The sequence below is a fragment of the Salmo trutta genome, chromosome 12, assembly GCF_901001165.1.
Source record: "Salmo trutta chromosome 12, fSalTru1.1, whole genome shotgun sequence".
In the NCBI taxonomy this organism is placed as follows: domain Eukaryota; kingdom Metazoa; phylum Chordata; class Actinopteri; order Salmoniformes; family Salmonidae; genus Salmo; species Salmo trutta.
This window is the reverse complement of record NC_042968.1, coordinates 87,329,941-87,349,940: the sequence shown is the minus strand read 5'-3', so window position 1 is coordinate 87,349,940 and position 20,000 is coordinate 87,329,941. Positions and strand designations below refer to the sequence as shown.

The window sequence follows — 20,000 nt, the reverse complement described above, 5'->3', positions numbered from 1 at the left end:
CTGCTACTCAGGCCCAGAAGCTAGGATATGCATATAATTGGTAGATTTGGATAGAAAGCACTCTAATTTCTAAAACTGTTAAAATTATGTCTGTGAGTATAACAGAACTTATTTGGCAGGCGAAACCCCTTGGACAAACCATCCAGGAAAAAAAATTGTGAGGTGACTCTGTTTTCAATTGTTTTCTATGTGAATCTAGATTTCTGAGGCATTTGGTTGCAGTTCATATGGCTTCCACTAGATGTCAACAGTCTTTAGAAATTGGTTGATGTTTTTCCTTTGAGAAATTAAGAAGCAGCCCTGTTATTTTCATGTGTCACTCCAGGTGCACTCGACCTGGAACGTGCTTCACTTTGTTTTCGTCCGGTATTGAACACAGTTTATCCCGTCTTAAATTTTATCAATTATTTACGTTTTAAAATATCTAAAGTTGGATTAGGAAAGTTGTTTGAAATGTTTGGACAAAGTTTACAGGTATCTTATTAGATATTTTGTAGTCATGTTGGGCGAGTTGGCACCGGTGTTTTTCTGAATCAAACGCGCCAATTAACTGAACAAATGGAATTAACCGAACAAAAGGACCATTTGTTATGTTTATGGGACATATTGGACTGCCAACAGAAGAAGCTCTTCAAAGGTAAGGCATGAATTATATTGTTATTACTGAGTTTTGTGTCGCGCCTGGCGGGTTGAAATATGATTGTCATGTGTTTGTTTGATGGGGTGCTGTCCTCAGATAATCACATGGTTTGCTTTCGCCGTAAAGCCTTTTTGAAATCTGACATGGTGGCTAGATTAACAAGACGTTAAGCTTGGTGTATTGCACTTGTGAATGTATGAAAGTTAAATATTTCGAATAATTTTTTGGGAATTTCACGCTCTGCCATTTCACCGGATGTTGTGGAAACGTTCCGCTAGCGGAACCCCTAGCCATAGCAGATTTAAAATATTCTGGGTCCACAGTGTTTCCCGCCTAGACACAGCTGTAGGCTATTTGTGCATTTGTGCAAGGGATAAGAAGTAATCAGGTATATTATGACATTTACACTGGACCAGAGCATTACATTTTTCCCTTTCATGCCAGTGGTTATCAAAATAGAGAGAGCTGGAAATATTTTGTAATATGTTGAGGAACTATTGTCATTCTCAACTGATTCTAAAAACAGACTTTATTTAATTGCTGTTTGAGGTGAAGAAAACATTATTTGAGAAGCTCCACAGTTCATTAGTGGTGGTGAGTTAAGACAATAAGAAATACTATCAGACATCCCCAAATGGAAACATTTTATAGGTCTACATTTGCACGCAGGCCAGGTAGACTAGTCCTACTTTTATATGGTTATCAGGTGCGCGCCCTTACTCAACATTGACAGAAGAGTTTCAAACAAAACATGATGAATAAATTGACAAATCTCAGAAATGGAATGAAATAAACAAAAACTTGGAACTCACAAGTTTGGCATAGGTTGTGAGTTCTGCATACAACGTGTCCACTCCAACAATGAAAATGGTAAACGATCGTAGTAGTAATAATATGTTGAATGCCTTAACATAAATTACCATAACCAAACAAGCATTGCAGATTAGAAATGATTGGAATTAGGGGTAAATGTAGGCTACTACTGGTGATGTACGCACTGGGCAATTGATAGACACAGCAAACAATGCACACAATGAAGTTATGAAACAATGACTATGCACAAAATGGCTGGAGAGAGCGCATTCTGGAGAGAGACATGCCTTGTGCAGCTGAGCCACACTTCACTTTTTCTTGGACAGTGGCATCCCCACGGCCTCCTCAATGGATTAGTCCACTGAGACACGTGTCAGATAGGTGTCTTGTGTGCCATTAAAAAAATATATAATCTTTGCCACTGCTCGACCAAAAAAATCTTGTTCGACCAACAAGGGTCAGCCCTACTTCCTATGTAGCCAGCCTCGCAAGTGTGTGTTTCAGAATAGGGTAAACATCTAGCTAGCTATTTTCAGGTTATTTTCTGCTTTGCTATTGTTATATAATTCTACAAAACATGTATTTTCATAACGTTAGATGGCTTATGGCGCTTATACATATCCTCTGTATGACTCAGATCCTCTAGCTTTTGTTTAGGTACCTGATCGGCTAGGTCTAGCTATAGTTAGGTCTATAAAGCATGAGTGAAATGCAATATTGTACTCATACGTTGCTGCTACTATTGATTTTTTTATCCTGCTGCTCAGCCACGTTACCTCCTATCACCAGTATCACTGATATGGTTATTGATAATGTTCTTGTACAAACTGTATATTATTTTGTTCTTTCTCTACTAGCATTGACACTTTCTATTTTTGATATTGCTACTATGCAAATATGCAAGTCAGAGTTTCACTGTACCGTTTACACCTTCTGTATCCCGTGTATGTGACAAATAAACTTTGATTTGATATAGTGTGTATTTACCAGAGACAGTAATGTGAAGAACAACATGACCTGCACCAAAGTCAGATTAGGATATAGGCCAAGGACTAGATAAGTGTATATTTACCTGGAGTTTTTCCTTATTGTAGGCTACTACTTTTACTTCTTTTAGTCTAGAAATCTGTCGTTGTTTTACTACACTACTCACTCTGTTTAAAACATAGCTTCACATGTGAATCTTTAAAGAGATGGGTGGGGTTAAGGCTAAAGAGGTTGTGAACGATGCTGAATGGGTGTAGACAAAGAAGAGTTCTCCAGTAGGTGTACCAAAACATTCGAGGGCTATTTTTTTTTAAAGTGGGGTTACAAGTTGATCAACTTTCAAAGCAGAATTACTTTCCCATTGTTCCTCAACTGCAGGTTATGATATACAATCTCTACTTTTATCCAATGTAAAAAACACTTTCAAATGTTTCTACTTAAGACCAAATCGAGGCAGTGAGTCATAAATGGTCCTCAAAACCGGTTTAGGCCAACTTGGATGTATTTTTGTATTTACAGAATAGTAGCAAACTACTGAAGTCAATGTGGCACACATCAAGTTTCACGTTTTTAATGTCACATGCACAAGTACAGTGAAAAGCCTATGTTATCCTAACAATGCATTAATCAATATCAATGTAGTACTATAAAATAAAATATGGTAGAACAAAAACACAAGAGCAATAGAAATAATAACACGAGAAAGTAGGTAAGCTACATACAGGGTCAATTCCAATACCATATTTACAATGTGCAAGGATACTGAAGTGATGGAGGTAGATATGAAAAGAGGTAGGTGACTAGGCATCAGGATATATGATAAACAGAGTAGCAGTAACTTACATGATGATTGAAGTGATTGTGTGTGTGTGTGTGTTGCAATGTCAGTGTGCGTGGGTGAGTGTGTTGTTCACAGGAGACTTGGTAATAAAATATTGCCTTCCGTCAAGATGGAAGCTGTCTTTTTCCATACATCACACACACAACCAATGCTACAGCACCACTACCTATGCAACAACAACTACCTCTTAGTTGACTCAACTGATGAAGTGGAAACTGGCCACTTGGGGCAACAGTGAGTCCTGTTACCTTCAAGTAGGTTTTGCTAGGGTGTTGTGGACGGGGATGGCGGCCTTAATGCCTAAACTTAACCATAACCTTAAAACTTTGTAGTTAATGCCTATACTTAACCTTAAACTCTTAGAAATTTGACATTTGCATTGTGGACTGGGATGGCGGTTGGGCATAAGCATCTGCCTCTGATTACAAAGTTTGCAACTTCAAATCCAGTGATAGGAAGTTGTTTTTGAGCTTTTTTTTAAGCCTATCCCAAACCTTAACCATTCTGAATTATTGTCTAACCTTAAGATTTCTCAGTTAATGCCTAAACTTAACCTTAAACACTGTACTGCACTGACACTGCAGAGAATCCCCTCTGAACACTCCCTCTTGAACCCTGGGAGTAAGAGAGAGTTTGACTATCTCTGGAACTCTCCCAGAAGGCTCCCTAGTAACCTCCCTAACGATGGAGCTGTGAATTGCCCTCTACAAGACAATAGTCAGGCTCTGGTTGGGGGATGGTAAGCTACTTGATGCAGCCTGATAATCACAAACTCCCAGGGTCAGAGAGAGGGTTCCGAGGGGATTTTCTACAGATACTGTCAGTATATTACTATGTATTTCATCTGTGAAATAAAACTCTTATATATGTTCTTCATTCCTCAGTTGGAAATGTGAACGTTTACAGTGTATTATTTTCCCTCAGAAAACAATTCGAAGCGATTAACATTTTTTGGGAGGGTTTTGTTATACAGCCACAGCACTGGTGTCAATAAGGATTTTTCAAGGCTATGTGTTGCATGTACTGTATAGTGAGGACTATTTGATATTGTACACATTGGCAGCTAAAAGCAGAATTGCAGTATACAAACAAAACAGTTACGAATGAGAAACTAAGGGAAGGGAAGGTGATGAGCCATCGGTGGAAGGTTGTTCAAAGGATTCTGAAGGCGTCATCTGTCTCCTTAAATCCAGCGTAGACACATGTGGGTGAGCGGTACTTGTTGCGGATGGTGCTGACGATGTAACTGGGTAACACTTGTCTCTGATCATGGCACATGTCGTTTGCCTTTTAATCCCCATTCCAAGACCACTCTGTAAGCCACAAATCTATATTGTGCGGTAGCAGAATCACACAACTGTAGGCAACTGATTAACATGTGAGTGTTCTGATGACATATCTGACACAGCCTATGAATACCGTAATGCTGGGAAGTGTATTTATCACACATACTTTATTGACAGCTGGCCATTAGGTCCCTCTGGCCGAGGTCTCTTCTTTCAGTTTATTTTTGGCACATGGAAAAAAGTTTCTACAACTGCTGGGATTAGGAGGACTGGAAAATCATTGTCACTGGTTACACAGAGTAAGGTGGGCTTGCGGGTCAGCGGTGTCTTGACACCAGACAATTCTAGATTTTCCAAGGCTAGCATAAGCAGGTCCCACTTCGCGCAACAAAGACACTCGTCTTCAGTGGGCATCGCTTGGTATTGCCCACAGGTACAGAGCCAGTTCCGAGATGACCTGAGTCGGGTCTCATCTGCTGGTTGAATATATGCCTCAGCCTCTGCCTGCTCCGTTTCTCTCTCTCCTTTCTCTGTCTTCCTGTCTTCCTCCATCTATTAAAAGCTAAACGTCTGTGTATTCCGGTTCAGATAAATAAGGCTTGTCTGCAAATTCAAACATTTCCTCCTCGTATTCGTAGCCACACATGTTGGTTGTGTAGTTGTTTGAAATAAAAAACGAATTAGCTAGCTTGGAAGATTAGCGACCGGCAGCTAGCTAGCAGCTCTGTGTTTACAGTGGACACATTTGTTGTGTACTGGCTAGTGTGCTTCTGAAGTATATGCATGCACGCCAATATACATGCGTCAGAAGTTATCGCTCGAGTTCAAATAAAATGGATTACAACGTTGCAGATAAAGTTCGGTATGACAAAATGTCATGTGATCAACTTCTAAAGAACTTAATCATGATACTGAGAGCTTTGCCATTTGTAAAAAAAGATGCAATTGGATGTTTCTGGAGTCTTCGTTCACCTCTTCTGGAGTCTTTGTCCACCTCTACGCAGACGATACCATTCTATATACATCTGGCCCTTTTTTGGACACTGTGTTAACTAACCTTCAAACAAGCTTCAATGCCATATAACACTCCTTCCGTGGCCTCCAACTGCTCTTAGACGCTAGTAAAACCAAATGCATGCTTTTCAACCGTTCGCTGCCCGCACCCGCCCGCCCGACTAGCATCACTACTCTGGACGGTTCTGACTTAGAATACGTGGACAACTACAAATACTTAGGTGTCTGGCTAGACTGTAAACTCTCCTTCCAAACTCATATCAAACATCTCCAATCCAAAATCAAATCTAGAATTAGCTTTTTATTTCGCAAAAAAAAACCTCCTTCACTCACGCCGCCAAACTTACCATAGTAAAACTGACTATCCTACCAATCCTCGACTTCGGCGATGTCATCTACAAAATAGCTTCTAATACTCTACTCAGCAAACTGGATGCAGTCTACCACAGTGCCATCCGTTTTGTTACCAAAGCCCCTTATACCACCCACCACTGCGACCTGTATGCTCTAGTTGGCTGGCCCTCGCTACATATTCGTCGCCAGACCCACTGGCTCCAGGTCATCTATAAGTATATGCTAGGTAAAGCTCCACCTTATCTCAGCTCACTGGTCACGATAACAACACCCACGCGTAGCACACGCTCCAGCAGGTACATCTCACTGGTCATCCCCAAAGCCAACACCCCCTTTGGCCACCTTTCCTTCCAGTTCTCTGCTGCCAGTGACTGGAACGAATTGCAAGAATCGCTGAAGCTGGAGACTAACATTTCCCTCACTAACTTTAAACATCAGCTATCTGAGCAGCTAACTGATCGCTGCAGCTGTGCATAGTCCATCTGTAAATAGCACACCCAATCTACCTACCTCATCCCCATATTGTTTTTTTTTACTATCCTGCTCTTTTGCACACCAGTATCACTACTTGCACATCATCATCTGCTCATCATCCTCTGCTCATCTATCACCCCAGTGTTAATCTGCTAAATTGTAATTACTTTGCTACTATGGCCTATTCATTGCCTTACCTGCTCACGCCATTTGCACACACTGTATATAGACTTTTTTTTATTCTATTGTGTTATTGACTGTACGCTTGTTTATTCCATGTGTAACTCTGTGTTGTTGTTTGTGTCGCACTGCTTTGCTTTATCTTGGCCAGGTCACAGTTGTAAATGAGAACGTGTTCTCAACTAGCCTACCTGGTTAACCTGTTGGGGCTAGGGGGCAGTATTTGCACAGCCGGATAAAAAACGTACCCGATTTAATCTGGTTACTACTCCTGCCCAGTAACTAGAATATGCATATAATTATTGGCTTTGGATAGAAAACACCATAAAGTTTCTAAAACTGTTTGAATGGTGTCTGTGAGTATAACAGAACTCATTTGGCAGGCCAAAACCTGAGAAGATTCCTTACAGGAAGTGGCCTGTCTGACCATTTCTTGCCCTCCTTGATCATCTCTAACAAAAACAGGGGATCTCTGGCATGACGTGACACTTCCTACGGCTCCCATAGGCTCTCAGAACCTTGGAAAAAGCTGAATGATGTAATTCAAGGCCCAGGCTGAAAAACACTAGCGCGTTTGGCAAGTGCTCTATCAGAGGGCCATCAGACTGAGGCTCATGCATGAGGGGATAGCATGCTTTTACTTTCACTCTCTTTGTAATAAAAAACGATTTCCCGGTCGGAATATTATTGCTTTTTTACGAGAAAAATTGCATAAAAATTGATTTTAAACAGCGGTTGACATGCTTCGAAGTACGGTAATGGAATATTTAGAAATATTTTGTCACGAAATGCGTCGTGCTCGTAACCGTTATTTACCCTTTCGGATAGTGTCTTGAATGCACGAACAAAACGCCGCTATTTGGATATAACAATGGATTATTTGGGACCAAACCAACATTTGTTATTGAAGTAGAAGTCCTGGGAGTGCATTCTGACGAAGACAGCAAAGGTAATAACATTTTTCTTATAGTAAATCTGACTTTGGTGAGTGCTAAACTTGCTGGGTGTCTAAATAGCTAGCCCTGTGATGCCGGGCTATCTACTTAGAATATTGCAAAATGTGCTTTCACCGAAAAAGCTATTTTAAAATCGGACATATCGAGTGCATAGAGGAGTTCTGTATCTATAATTCTTAAAATAATTGTTATGTTTTTTGTGAACGTTTATCGTGAGTAATTTAGTAAATTCACCGGAAGTGTTCGGTGGGAATGCTAGTCACATGCTAGTCACCTGCTAATGTAAAAACCTGGTTTTTGATATAAATATGAACTTGATTGAACAGACATGCATGTATTGTATAACATAATGTCCTAAGATTGTCATCTGACGAAGATCATCAAAGGTTAGTGCTGCATTTAGCTGTGGTTTGGGTTTATGTGACATTATATGCTAGCTTGAAAAATGGGTGTCTGATTATTTCTGGCTGGGTACTCTGCTGACATAATCTAATGTTTTGCTTTCGTTGTAAAGCCTTTTTGAAATCGGACAGTGTGGTTAGATTAACGAGAGTCTTGTCTTTAAAATGCTGTAAAATAGTCATATGTTTGAGAAATTGAAGTAATAGCATTTCTAAGGTATTTGAACAACGCGCCACGGGATTCAACTGGCTGTTGAGTAGGTGGGTCCCACCTAGCCCAGAGAGGATAATATGAAAAATGTTTTATGTGAATTGCATGCTATAGAAGGTTACAGACATTTTTTTTTAATTTCACTTGTTTTTGAGAAACTTACCCCTAAACAGCAATCGATTTCCTGAGTCTCATTCTGGAGATCCAGGGCATCCATAAAGTTTTTTAAATTTAATTTTAAATTTATTTCACCTTTATTTAAGGTCTCCCGAATAACGCAGCGATCTAACATGCTGACCAAACCGCTCGCATCGCAAAATAAATACATGTTATTCAATCATTGCACCCACGCTGCTCACACGCGCCAACGAGCAACTGCATTGTCAAGCGCTAAAATAGAAGTTGCTTCCATTTGTGGCGCAGAATGCGCTGCAAGTCCTACCTCTCCCATCTCCTCATTGGCTTTTAGAAGCATATACCCACGTGCCATCTCCTCATTGGTTATACCCACGTGGGTGATTGAAAGATGAACCGAGGTCGGTCGGTCGTGGTAATACACCGTATTATAAACGTTAGATGCCAATCGCCATATAAAGTCCTAAGAAGAAAAAGCCTGGAAGGAGGAGAGATGACTAGAAACGATTCGGTTGACTGTTTAATGTGTGGATTTATTGTCAGAGTAGAGGACCTTGTGCATTTCAGGTAAAATAACAACTCAACGTTTATATCCCAGGACAAATTAGCTAGCAACAGCAAGCTAGCCAAATAGGACAAATTAGCTAGAAACTGCAAGCTAGCTAGTTAAGTTTCCATAAATGTTTAATACTTTTTGACCTGTCCCCAAATTAATATAATTGGTTCAGAGTTTGTTTTGATATTTCAACCTGCATGTCGTGATCACGTTTGGTGTGAGGGGACAAAATCTATTTGCGCACGATGGCGCATGCGGACGGTTTGGGCGTGCACACGCGTCCGGTTTGGGCATGGTGTAAGGCACTGCATCGCAGTGCTAGAGGTGTCACTACAGTCCAGTGTTGTCAGGGTTAGGGGAGGGTTTGACCGGATGGGATGTCCTTGTTCCATTGTGCTCTAGCGGTTCCTTGTGGCGGCCAGGCGCATGCACGCTGACTTCGGTCACCAGCTGTACCGTGTTTCCTCCGATACATTGGTGCGTCTGGCTTCTGGGTTAAGTGGGCAGCATGTCAAGAAGCAGTTTGGATTGGTTGGGTCGTGTTTCGGAGGAAGCATGGTTCTCGACCTTTGCCTCTACCGAGTCTGTATGGGAGTTGCCGCGATTGGACAAGACTGTAACTACCAATTGGATATCATGAAAAAGGGGTAAAAAGCCCCTTCAAAACAATATTTACAGTATATATACAGTACCAGTCAAAAGTTTGGACACACCTACTCATTAGGGTTTTTATTTATTTTTCCTATTTTCTCCATTGTAGAATAATAGTGAAGACATTAAAACTATGAAATAACACATGGAATGCCAAGAGTGTGCAAAGCTGTCATCAAGGCAAAGGGTGGCTACTTTGAAGAATCTCAAATATAAAACATACTGTATTGTACCACTTTTTGGTGGTACAATACATGTGGTTACTACATGATTCCATTTGTTTTATTTCATAGTTGTAATTGATGTATTCTCTATTATTCTACAACACCCGTGCCAATATATCCTCTAAACAACGGCATTATCACTTAATTATTACTTTCAGATCGTCCCTCCTCATAAGGGAGAGGAAATTAGAGAATATCTTAAAGATATGTGGTAACAGAATTACAAGGCAATGTTTTTTAAACCTACAGAAGGCAAATATTTTCTGCAAAACTAAATATAAATGATGATATTAGTGTGCAGGGGTCTTTACTTCAACATTACTGTGTTTCCATGTATTTTCTATACCTTTTTCTAAGACCCCTTTTCCATCGGTGTGACCTTTGCTTATTTCTTATGTTGTTAATGATGTAAAATGGTTGAAAAATGTATCTATGCCTTCATTTCCCCGAAATACAGCCTTCATTCATCTGACACCAAATTTGATATGCTCTTATGAACTTCACGTTGGTGCTCATTAGTCATTTTACATAGATATGACCTTGTCTCATCTCTCTTTCTCTACCCTCTCTCAATTCAATTTAAGGGCATTATTGGCATGGGAAACATATGTTAACATTGCCAAAGCAAGTGAAATAGATAATAAACAAAAGTGAAATAAACAATAAAAATTAACAGTAAACATTACACTCACAGAAGTTCCAAAAGATGTCATATTATGTCTATATACAGAGTTGTAACAATGTGAAAAGAGTTAAAGTACAAAAGGGAAAATAAATAAACATTGTATTCTCTCTCTCTCATTATTTTTCTCCATCCCTCCCTCATTATTTTGCTCCCTCTCTCTATTTTTCTCCATCCTTCCCTCCCTCTATCATTATTTTGCTCCCTCTCTTTCTCCCCCCCTCTCTAACTCTCTCGTTATTATTTTTATTTAACTAGGCAAGTCAGTAAAGAACAAATTAATATTTTCAATGACAGCCTTGGAACAGTGGGTTAACTGCCTTATTCAGAGGCAAAACAACAGATTTGTACCTTGTCAGCTCAGGGATTTGATCTAGCAACCTTTTGGTTACTGGGCCAACACTCTAACCACTAGGCTACCTGCCACTCATCTTGTTACTTTTCTCCATCCATCCCTCCCACTCTCCCGTTATTTTGCCCCCCCTCCCCCTCTCTCCCCGCCTCTCTCCCCCTCCCTCTTTCTCTCTCTGTGTGTTAGTAGTGAAGTAAAGGTGACAGAGATAACTGTATTATAGACAAACCACCTCCACATTACACCACATTTCATCACTTTTACTGACAGACAGCATGCATATTCAGCAAACACACAGCTATACGGACGTTTATCATATTTGTGTGTGTGTGTGTGTGGGCTGGAAGAAACTCAGCCGGTATTGTAAACAAACAAGCACACATCACTGGCCTATTCCTTCCAGCCCACACACACAGCCACCACCCCCCAGTCCAGTGCAGGCCCAGATGGTTTCATTAGTAATGAGGATAGAATCCAGCTTGAAGATGGGCCAAACCAAGTGGCTTAACCGATAATGATCTGTGTGTGTGTGTGTGTGTGTGTGTCAGACCCAGGTTATTCTCTCTATCTATTGACGTTAAGCAGACCTTTTCCATTCCATTCAGTGCAGCTCATTCAGCCGTACAATACATTTGTCACCCAACAGCTTCTTTCTGAATAATTGCCTGTCAGTCTATTTCAGCATGAACATGATGATGACTCACCTAATTTATGTGGTGAGTGTTTGTCTGTGACAGAGCGATATGGTTCCACAATTGCAAAGCTGCTGTTTATCCAGACAGACACACACACACACACGTGTACCCTTTTAATAGTGTGCTGAAGTTGGATTTGAACCGGATGTAGGCTAGCATTACAAATGTCAAATTTTTTCCAGCAACATTGGAGCTTTACAGAAACCTACATACATCTGTCTCTCCCGTTCTCTCTCTGTAAACAGTCCCGGCCCCCGGACTATCTTGGCGCCTGTTCCTCGCGCCACAGTCTCATCACCCGCTCAAGAATGTCAGAAAGCTTCTGCTAAGGCGCACACATGCCCACACGCACATACACACACCGATAACTGTAAACTGCAGTGCAGCAGCCGTCTTCTATTTTAGAGAATAATATAGTGTGATATGGATAAAAAATGTATTCCCGCCGAACGGAGCCGAGCGGACCAGGCCGCGGGAGAGAGAAGATGAAGCTAGAGGTCTTAAAGATGTTGGATCTTAATTTGAGCCAATTTGATACAGCAGGAAAATACTCCTACAGCAACAGGAAATGTGAATTATTATAAAGATTATAATGAATGGACATTTTTGTAGGAGTTGATACACGTCTGAAATTTCAAATTGGAAATTACAATCTTCAGAAACCTCAAATACACTACGCATTTTACATTTTGTTAATTGCAGGAAAGTTCTCATGCAACAGGGTGATCAAATGAATGTCCTACATCTGTATGTTAAAGGGATAGTTCTGAATTTTGGCAATGAGGCACTTTTTCTACTTCTCCAGAGTCAGATGAACTTGAGGTTACCATTTTTATGTCTCTGCCTCCAGTATGAAGGAAGTTCTTATCTAGCGTTTGCGCAATTGTCTACGGAGATTCCAGTCTTTGTGCTAAGCTACAGCAGTTAACATTTTCTCGCAAAACTACCTCTAACTTCCTTCATCCTGGATGCAAATAAAAATGGTATTCACAAGTTAATCTGACTCTAGGGAAGTAGATAAAGTCCAGAGTTGCATTGCCAAAATCCCAAACTACCCAAACTATTTAACTGGTATCTCATTTAATGACACCAAGACAGTCCAAAACGCTCCAGGATTTGACAGTATACTTGGAACCCAGTTAGCACATAACGTTCTGAGAACCATATGTTTCTTAGATCTTCCCACAACTTTGTTGAAATGGTGTGCAGGATAATTGCTGGGCTTTGGAACATTCTCAACACATTTAAGGAACTTTTCCTGGTATTTCATTACTTTAACGTAACGTTTCCTAAAAGTTAAAACATGGTTACATGGCTCCATAGATGTGCACATTGCCCACCGCTTCCGAGTATACTACTCGCCAGTGTCCAGTCTCTTGACAACAAGGTAGATGAAATTCGACCAAGGGTTGCCTTCCAGAGAGACATCAGAGATTGTAACATTCTCTGTTTCACGGAAACATGGCTCTCTTGGGATATGTTGTCGGAATCGGATCAGCCACCGGGCTTCTCCACACAGGGCGCCGACAGAGATAAACACCTCTCTGGGACGAGGAAGGGTGGTGGTGAATGCTTCATGATTAACAACTCATGGTGTAATCATAACAACATACAGGAGTTCAGGTCCTTCTGCTCACCTGACCTAGAATTCATTACAATCAAATGCCGGCCATTTTACCTGCCAAGAGAATTCTCGTCAGTTATAGTCACAGCGCTGTACATTCCCCCTCAAGCAGATACCAAGACGCCCTGAAGGAACTTCACTGGACTCTATGTAAACTGGAAACCATATATCCTGAGGCTGCATTCATTGTAGTTGGGGAATTTAACAAAGCAAATTTGAGAACTAGGCTACCTAAATTCTATCAGCATATTGATTGACTACGCACAGGGATAATACATTCGATCACTGCTACTCTAACCTCCGCAATGCATACAAAGCCCTCCCCCGCGCTCCCTTCGGGAATACCGACCACGACGCCATCTTGCTCCTACCGTCTTATAGGCAGAAACTCAAACAGGATGTGACAGTGACGAGAACCATTCAACGCTGGTCTGACCAATCGGAAGCCATGCTTCAAGATTGGTTGGTTTGATCAACAGAGAACAACATCGACCTATACGCTGACTCGTTGAGTGAGTTTATGAAGAAGTGCATTAGAGATGTTGTACCCACTGTGAGCATTAAAACCTACCGTAACCAGAAACCGTGGATGGATGGCGGCATTCTTGCAAGACTGAAAGCGCGAACCACCGCATTTAACCATTGAAAGAGGTCTGGGAATATGGCTGTATTCCCTCCGCAAGGCAATAAAACAAGGAAAATGCCGGTACAGGGACAAGGTGGTCGCAATTCAACCGCTCAGACACAAGACATATGTGGCAGGGTCTACAGGAAATCACAAACTACAAAAAGAAAACCAGCCATGTCACTGACACCGACGTCATGCTTCCAAACAAACGAAACACCTTTGCCCATTTGAGGATAACACAGTGCCGCCGTTGCGGCCCGCTAACAAGGACTGCGCCGCCCCCCCCCTTCTCCGTGGCCGATGTGAGTAAAACATTTAAAAATGTTTACCCTCGGAAGGCTGCTGGCCCAGACAGCATCCCTAGCCGCGTCCTCAGAGCATGCGCAGACCAGCTAGCTGGTGTGTTTACGAACATATTAAATCGCTCCCTATACCAGTCTGTTGTCCCCACATGCTTCAAGATGGCTAAAATGGTTCCTGTACCCAAGAAGGCAAAGGTAACTGAACTAAATGACTACCCCCGTAGCCCTAACGTCTGTCATCATGAAGTGCTTTGAGAGACTAGTCAAGTCCACCTTACCGGCCACCCTAGACCCACTTCAGTTTGCGTACCGCCCTAATAGGTCCCAAGATTACGCAATCGCCATCACACTGCACACTGCCCTATCCCATCTGGACAAAAGGAATACCTATGTAAGAATGGTGTTCATTGACTACAGCTCAGCATTTAACACCATAGTACCCTCCAAACTCAACATTATGCTCGAGACCCTGGGTCTCGACCCCGCCCTGTGTAATTGGGTCCTGGACTTTCTGACGGCCGCCCTCAGGTGGTGAAGGTAGGAAACAACATCTCCACTTTGCTGACCCTCAACAATGGGGCCCCACAAGGGTGCTTGCTCAGCCCCCTCCTGTACTCCCTGTTCACCCACAACTGCGTGGCCATGCACGCCTCCAACTTAATCATCGCGTTTGCAGACCAACAACGATGAGACAGCTTACAGGGAGGAGGTGAGGGCACTCAGAGTGTGCTGTCAGGAAAACAACCTCTCACTCAATGTCAACAAAACAAAGGAGATGATTGTGGACTTCAGGAAACAGCAGAGCGAACACCCCCCCATCCACATCGAAAAGACAGCAGTGGAGAAGGTGGAAAGTTTTAAGTTCCTGGGCATACACATCACAGACAAACTGAAAATGGTCCACCCACACAGACAGTGTGGTGAAGAAGGCGCAACAGCGCCTCTTCAACCTCAGGAGGCTGAAGAAATTTGGCTTGTCACCAAAAACCCTGACAAACTTTTACAGATGCACAATCGAGAGCATCCTGTCGGACTGTATCAAAGGCTGGTACGGAAACTGCACCACCCACAACCGCAAGGCTCTCCAGAGGGTGGTGCGGTCTGCACAACGCATCACTGGGGGCAAGCTACCTGCCCTCCATGACACCTACAGCACCCGATGTCACAGGAAGGCCATAAAGATCATCAAGGACAACAACCACCCAAGCCTCTGCCTGTTCACACCGCTGCCATCCATAAGAATGTGTTCTTAACTGACTAGCCTAGTCAAATAAAGGTAACATTTAAAAAAAGGCAAGGTCAGTATTGGAGCATCAAAGCTGGGACCGAGAGATTGAAAAACAGCTTCTATCTCAAGGCCATCAGACTGTTAAACAGCAATCATTAACTCAGAGAGGTTGCTGCCTACATTGAGACCCAATCACTGGCCACTTTAATAAATGGATCACTCGTCACTTTAAACAATGCCACTTTAAATAATGTTTACATTTCTTACATTACTCATATCACATGTATATACTGTATTTTATACCATCTATTCCACCTTGCCTATGCCGCTCGGCCATCACTCATCCATATACTTATATGTACAGTCGTGGCCAAAAGTTTTGAGAATGACATTATATTAATTTTCACAAAGTCTGCTGCCTCAGTTTGTATGATGCCAATTTGCATATACTCCAGAATGTTATGAAGAGTGATCAGATGAATTGCAATTAACTGTAAACTGAATCCCCCAAAAACATTTCCACTGCATTTCAGCCCTGCCACAAAGGACCAGCTGACATCATGGCAGTGATTCTCTCGATAACACTGGTGTGAGTGTTGACGAGGACAAGGCTGGAGATCACTCTGTCATGCTGATTGAGTTCGAATAACATACTGGAAGCTTCAAAAGGAGGGTGGTGCTTGGAATCATTGTTCTTCTTCTGTCAACCATGGTTACCTGCAAGGAAACACGTGCCGTTATCATTGCTTTGCACAAAAAGGGCTTCACAGGCAAGGATATTGCTGCCAGGAAGATTGCACCTAAATCAACCATTTATCGGATCATCAAGAAATTCAAGGAGAGCGGTTCAATTGTTGTGAAGGCGGCTTCAGGGTGCCCAAGAAAGTCCAGCAAGCGCCAAGACCGTCTCCTAAAGGTGATTCAGCTGCGGGATCGGGGCACCACCAGTACAGAGCTTGCTCAGGAATGGCAGCAGGCAGGTGTGAGTGCATCTGCACGCACAGTGAGGCGAAGACTTTTGGAGGATGGCCTGGTGTCAAGAAGGGCAGCAAAGAAGCCACTTTTCTCCAGGAAAAATATCAAGGACAGACTGATATTCTGCAAAAGGTACAGGGATTAGACTGCTGAGGACTGGGGTAAAGTCATTTTCTCTGATGAATCCCCTTTCCGATTTTTTGGGGCATCCGGAAAAAAGCTTGTCCAGAGAAGACAAGGTGAGCGCTACCATCAGTCTTGTGTCATGCCAACAGTAAAGCATCCTGAGACCATTCATGTGTGGGGTTGCTTCTCAGCCAAGGGAGTGGGCTCACTCACAATTTTGCCTAAGAACACAGCCATGAATAAAGAATGGTACCAACACATCCTCCGACTTCTCCCAACCATCCAGGAACAGTTTGGTGACGAACAATGCCTTTTCCAGCATGATGGAGCACCTTGCCATAAGGCAAAAGTAATAACTAAGTGGCTCAGGGAACAAAACATTGATATTTTGGGTCCATGGCCAGGAAACTCCTCAGACCTTATTCCCATTGAGAACTTGTGGTCAATCCTCAAGAGGCGGGTGGACAAACAAAAACCCACAAATTCTGACAAACTCCAAGCATTGACTATGCAAGAATGGGCTGCCATCAGTCAGGATGTGGCCCAGAAGTTAATTGACTGCATGCCAGGGCGGTTTGCAGAGGTCTTGAAAAAGAAGTGTCAACACTGCAAATATTGACTCTTTGCATCAACTTCATGTAATTGTCAATAAAAGCCTTTGACACTTATGAAATGCTTGTAATTATACTTCAGTATTCCATAGTAACATCTGACAAAAATATCTAAAGACACTGAAGCAGCAAACTTTGTGGAAATTAATATTTGTGTCATTCTCAAAACTTTTGGCCACGACTGTACATATTCTCATTCACCCCTTTAGATTTGTGTGTATTAGGTAGTTGTTGGGGAATTGTTAGATTACTTATTCGATATTACTGTACTGTCAGAACTAGAACCACAAGCATTTCACTACACTCACATCTCCTAACCATGTGTATGTGACCAATACATATTGATTTGATTTGATTTTTGATTTTTGATTTTCAATGTTTTGGGAATGTTCTCCAACTGGTTTGACATTGGGAATGTTCTCAAATATTTCAGAGAATGTTAAGAACAACGTTCTTTCTTCTGTGGGTATTTCAGTACTTCAGCATAACATTTCCTACAGGTTTCATGATGGTTCTATTTTTTTTATTTATTTCACCTTTATTTAACCAGGTAGGCAAGTTGAGAACAAGTTCTCATTTACAATTGCGACCTGGCCATTTAGAGCTGCCTATTTAGAGTCATGTTCTCAAATTGTTCTGAGAACGTTAAGGAAACTCAAAACAAAAAACTTTAGTAAGGTTCAGAGAACATTCTAAGTATGTTATTTAAAAACATATACATTCCTTTCTCAGCATCAATCCAACTCTCTTGTATTATCTGGTGTGTTGGCCACACCCACTATTTGGCCACACCTGATCTTAATGAGTGTTCATTTCCTTTGAAATGGGGTCTGTTTGAATAGACAAAAAATGTACAGCTTTGTATCCATAAAATAATTGACATGCTAGAGCCATCCTTGGAGGCACCATTGACTAATTCCATGGATAAAAAACAGAAGATTATAGGTTGGAATCTCACTGATGCTGAGTCACAATAAAAAAATACATGTTTGCGTGATTAATCTGAAAGAAATATATTTCTATGAGTCCTATCTGTGCTTGGAGTAAAAACATTTTTTTTTAAAAATAAAGCTAGCAGTGTTACTAAAACTTTTATTGAAACATTTAGCTAAAGTTTTAAGGAAGTTATTTTTAAAAAACTTGAATTATCCTATAATTTCTCTTCTCAGAGCAAAACCTCCCAGGAAAACCTTCAATGATCCAGAGTGAAGTGTTCTCAGAACCTCCCTGCAACCAGAGTAAAATGTTCTCAGAACCTCCCTGGAACCAGAGTAAAATGTTCTCAGAACCTCCCTGCAACCAGAGTAAAATGTTCTCAGAACCTCCCTGGAACCAGAGTAAAATGTTCTCAGAACCTCCCTGCAACCAGCGTAAAATGTTCTCAGAACCTCCCTGCAACCTAAAAATAAACCTTCCCAGAACAGGGACATACTCACTTAAAAAAAATGTAACGTTTATTTAACTAGGCAAGTCAGTTAAGAACAAATTCTTATTTACAATAAGGCCTGCTGGGACGGGGGCTGGGATAAGAAAATAACAACGACAACAAAAATATATGGCAATACACACATCACGAAAAGAGAAACACCACACAAAGAGAGACCAAACTTCTGTTCTCAGAATAAAATAAAAAAAGGTCAGTTTTACTGGTCATAAAACTTGCTGGCTTCTTCCCACAACCAATGTGAAGCCAAAAACATGTTTCCCACAACTTCCAAGGAACCAAATGTGCTAGCTGGGAAGCTATACACACACCTCTATGCAGACCTTTCCGTGGACTAGACACAAGCGCGCAGGATATACACACACAAGCGCGCACATACACCTGGATATTTGAGACACTGTAGTCGACAGTAGAGCCTACACATATACCGACCCCTCACAGGGGGAGACACATAATCCCAAATGCATTCCACATCGTGATAGACCGCTAGTCTACTGTAGGTTGGTCATCAACAACAGATATTCCCAAAACTGTCGTAATCCATGCAGCGACATATCATAGTCAAAGACATTCCCAACAACACACTGTAAATGTGACAAATTCACACAAAAAAATACAAAAACAAATGGCCGATTAAACACTACTAGAGCGATATAGGCTCTCAAATGATTTTTTTCTTACCTCTTCCAAACATGACGGCGATTGTTTTACCGGTCTAGTATCCCAGTTTGAGTTCCATCCTGCTTGGACGTCTCCGGGAGAATGTAGGTTTCTCGTCTGGTACTCCGCAATAAAACTGCCAGTTTTATTTTTGAACCGCTTTGGATGAATCTTTTGATCGTTGGTGTTTTCGTCGTCCCTCGCGAATCACTGTTAAATTTCCTCTGGTCTGAAATGAACAGTGTTGACAGGCAGAGTTGAAAACACCCGCTGATATTCCGACATAGACGAAGTTAAAGCATCTGGAAGAATCTATTCAAGATGCCCTATCTATCCATAAACACACTGCAGGCGCTTCTTCTGTTTTGCCGGTGTCGCACACTGTCAACTCGGCTCTTTATGGGCACCTGAGCTTTTTAATTCTGGCCCACTGTAGCCTAGCTTTTATTCAAACAGATCGGTTGAAAAGAGAAAGCTATAACTTTCTTGCTGTCGTCTGAATGTTATGTGGCACAAATAGATGAAGACCGTTTCTTTTCCATTCCCGATGTTTTAGCTCTTGAAATTGACAAAACAATTAATCCACTCCCAAAAATGACTTGTTATTCGACAAGGCAGGAAAGCAGAATGGGTCAGTGCCTTCTCCGGTCTCCGTTACTGGCTGGCTCGCGGCAGACCTTTCAATCTCCCTTCTCTCGAGGAGATGATCTGACGGATGACGAGAACAGACCGTGGAGCGTGCGCCGCGTGTCTCACCATTATTTCTCTGCAGCTGTCTCTCTAGCACTGAGTATCTCTCTCTCTCTCTCTTGCTCTCTCTTGCTCTCTCTCTCTCTCTCTCTCTCTCTCTCTCCTCTCTCTCCTCTCACACTCTCTCTCTCTCCTCTCTCTCTCTCGTCTTCCTCTCTCTCGCCTCCCCCCTCCCTCTCTCCTCTCTCTCCTCCTCTCCT

At 41.8% G+C, this 20,000-nt stretch overlaps 1 protein-coding gene across 1 annotated transcript in view; it reads right to left on the bottom strand.

Annotated features, from left to right (window-relative positions):
- LOC115204598 (reticulon-4 receptor-like 1) overlaps positions 1–19,794 on the bottom strand; it is a 161,709-nt gene extending 141,915 nt beyond the window's left edge. Inside the window, exon 1 of the mRNA XM_029770259.1 lies at positions 19,072–19,794. Coding sequence (XP_029626119.1) covers positions 19,072–19,084 — 13 coding nt within the window. The 5' untranslated portion in view covers positions 19,085–19,794. The remainder of the gene's footprint in view (positions 1–19,071) is intronic.
- Between the last annotated feature and the right edge of the window lie 206 nt (positions 19,795–20,000).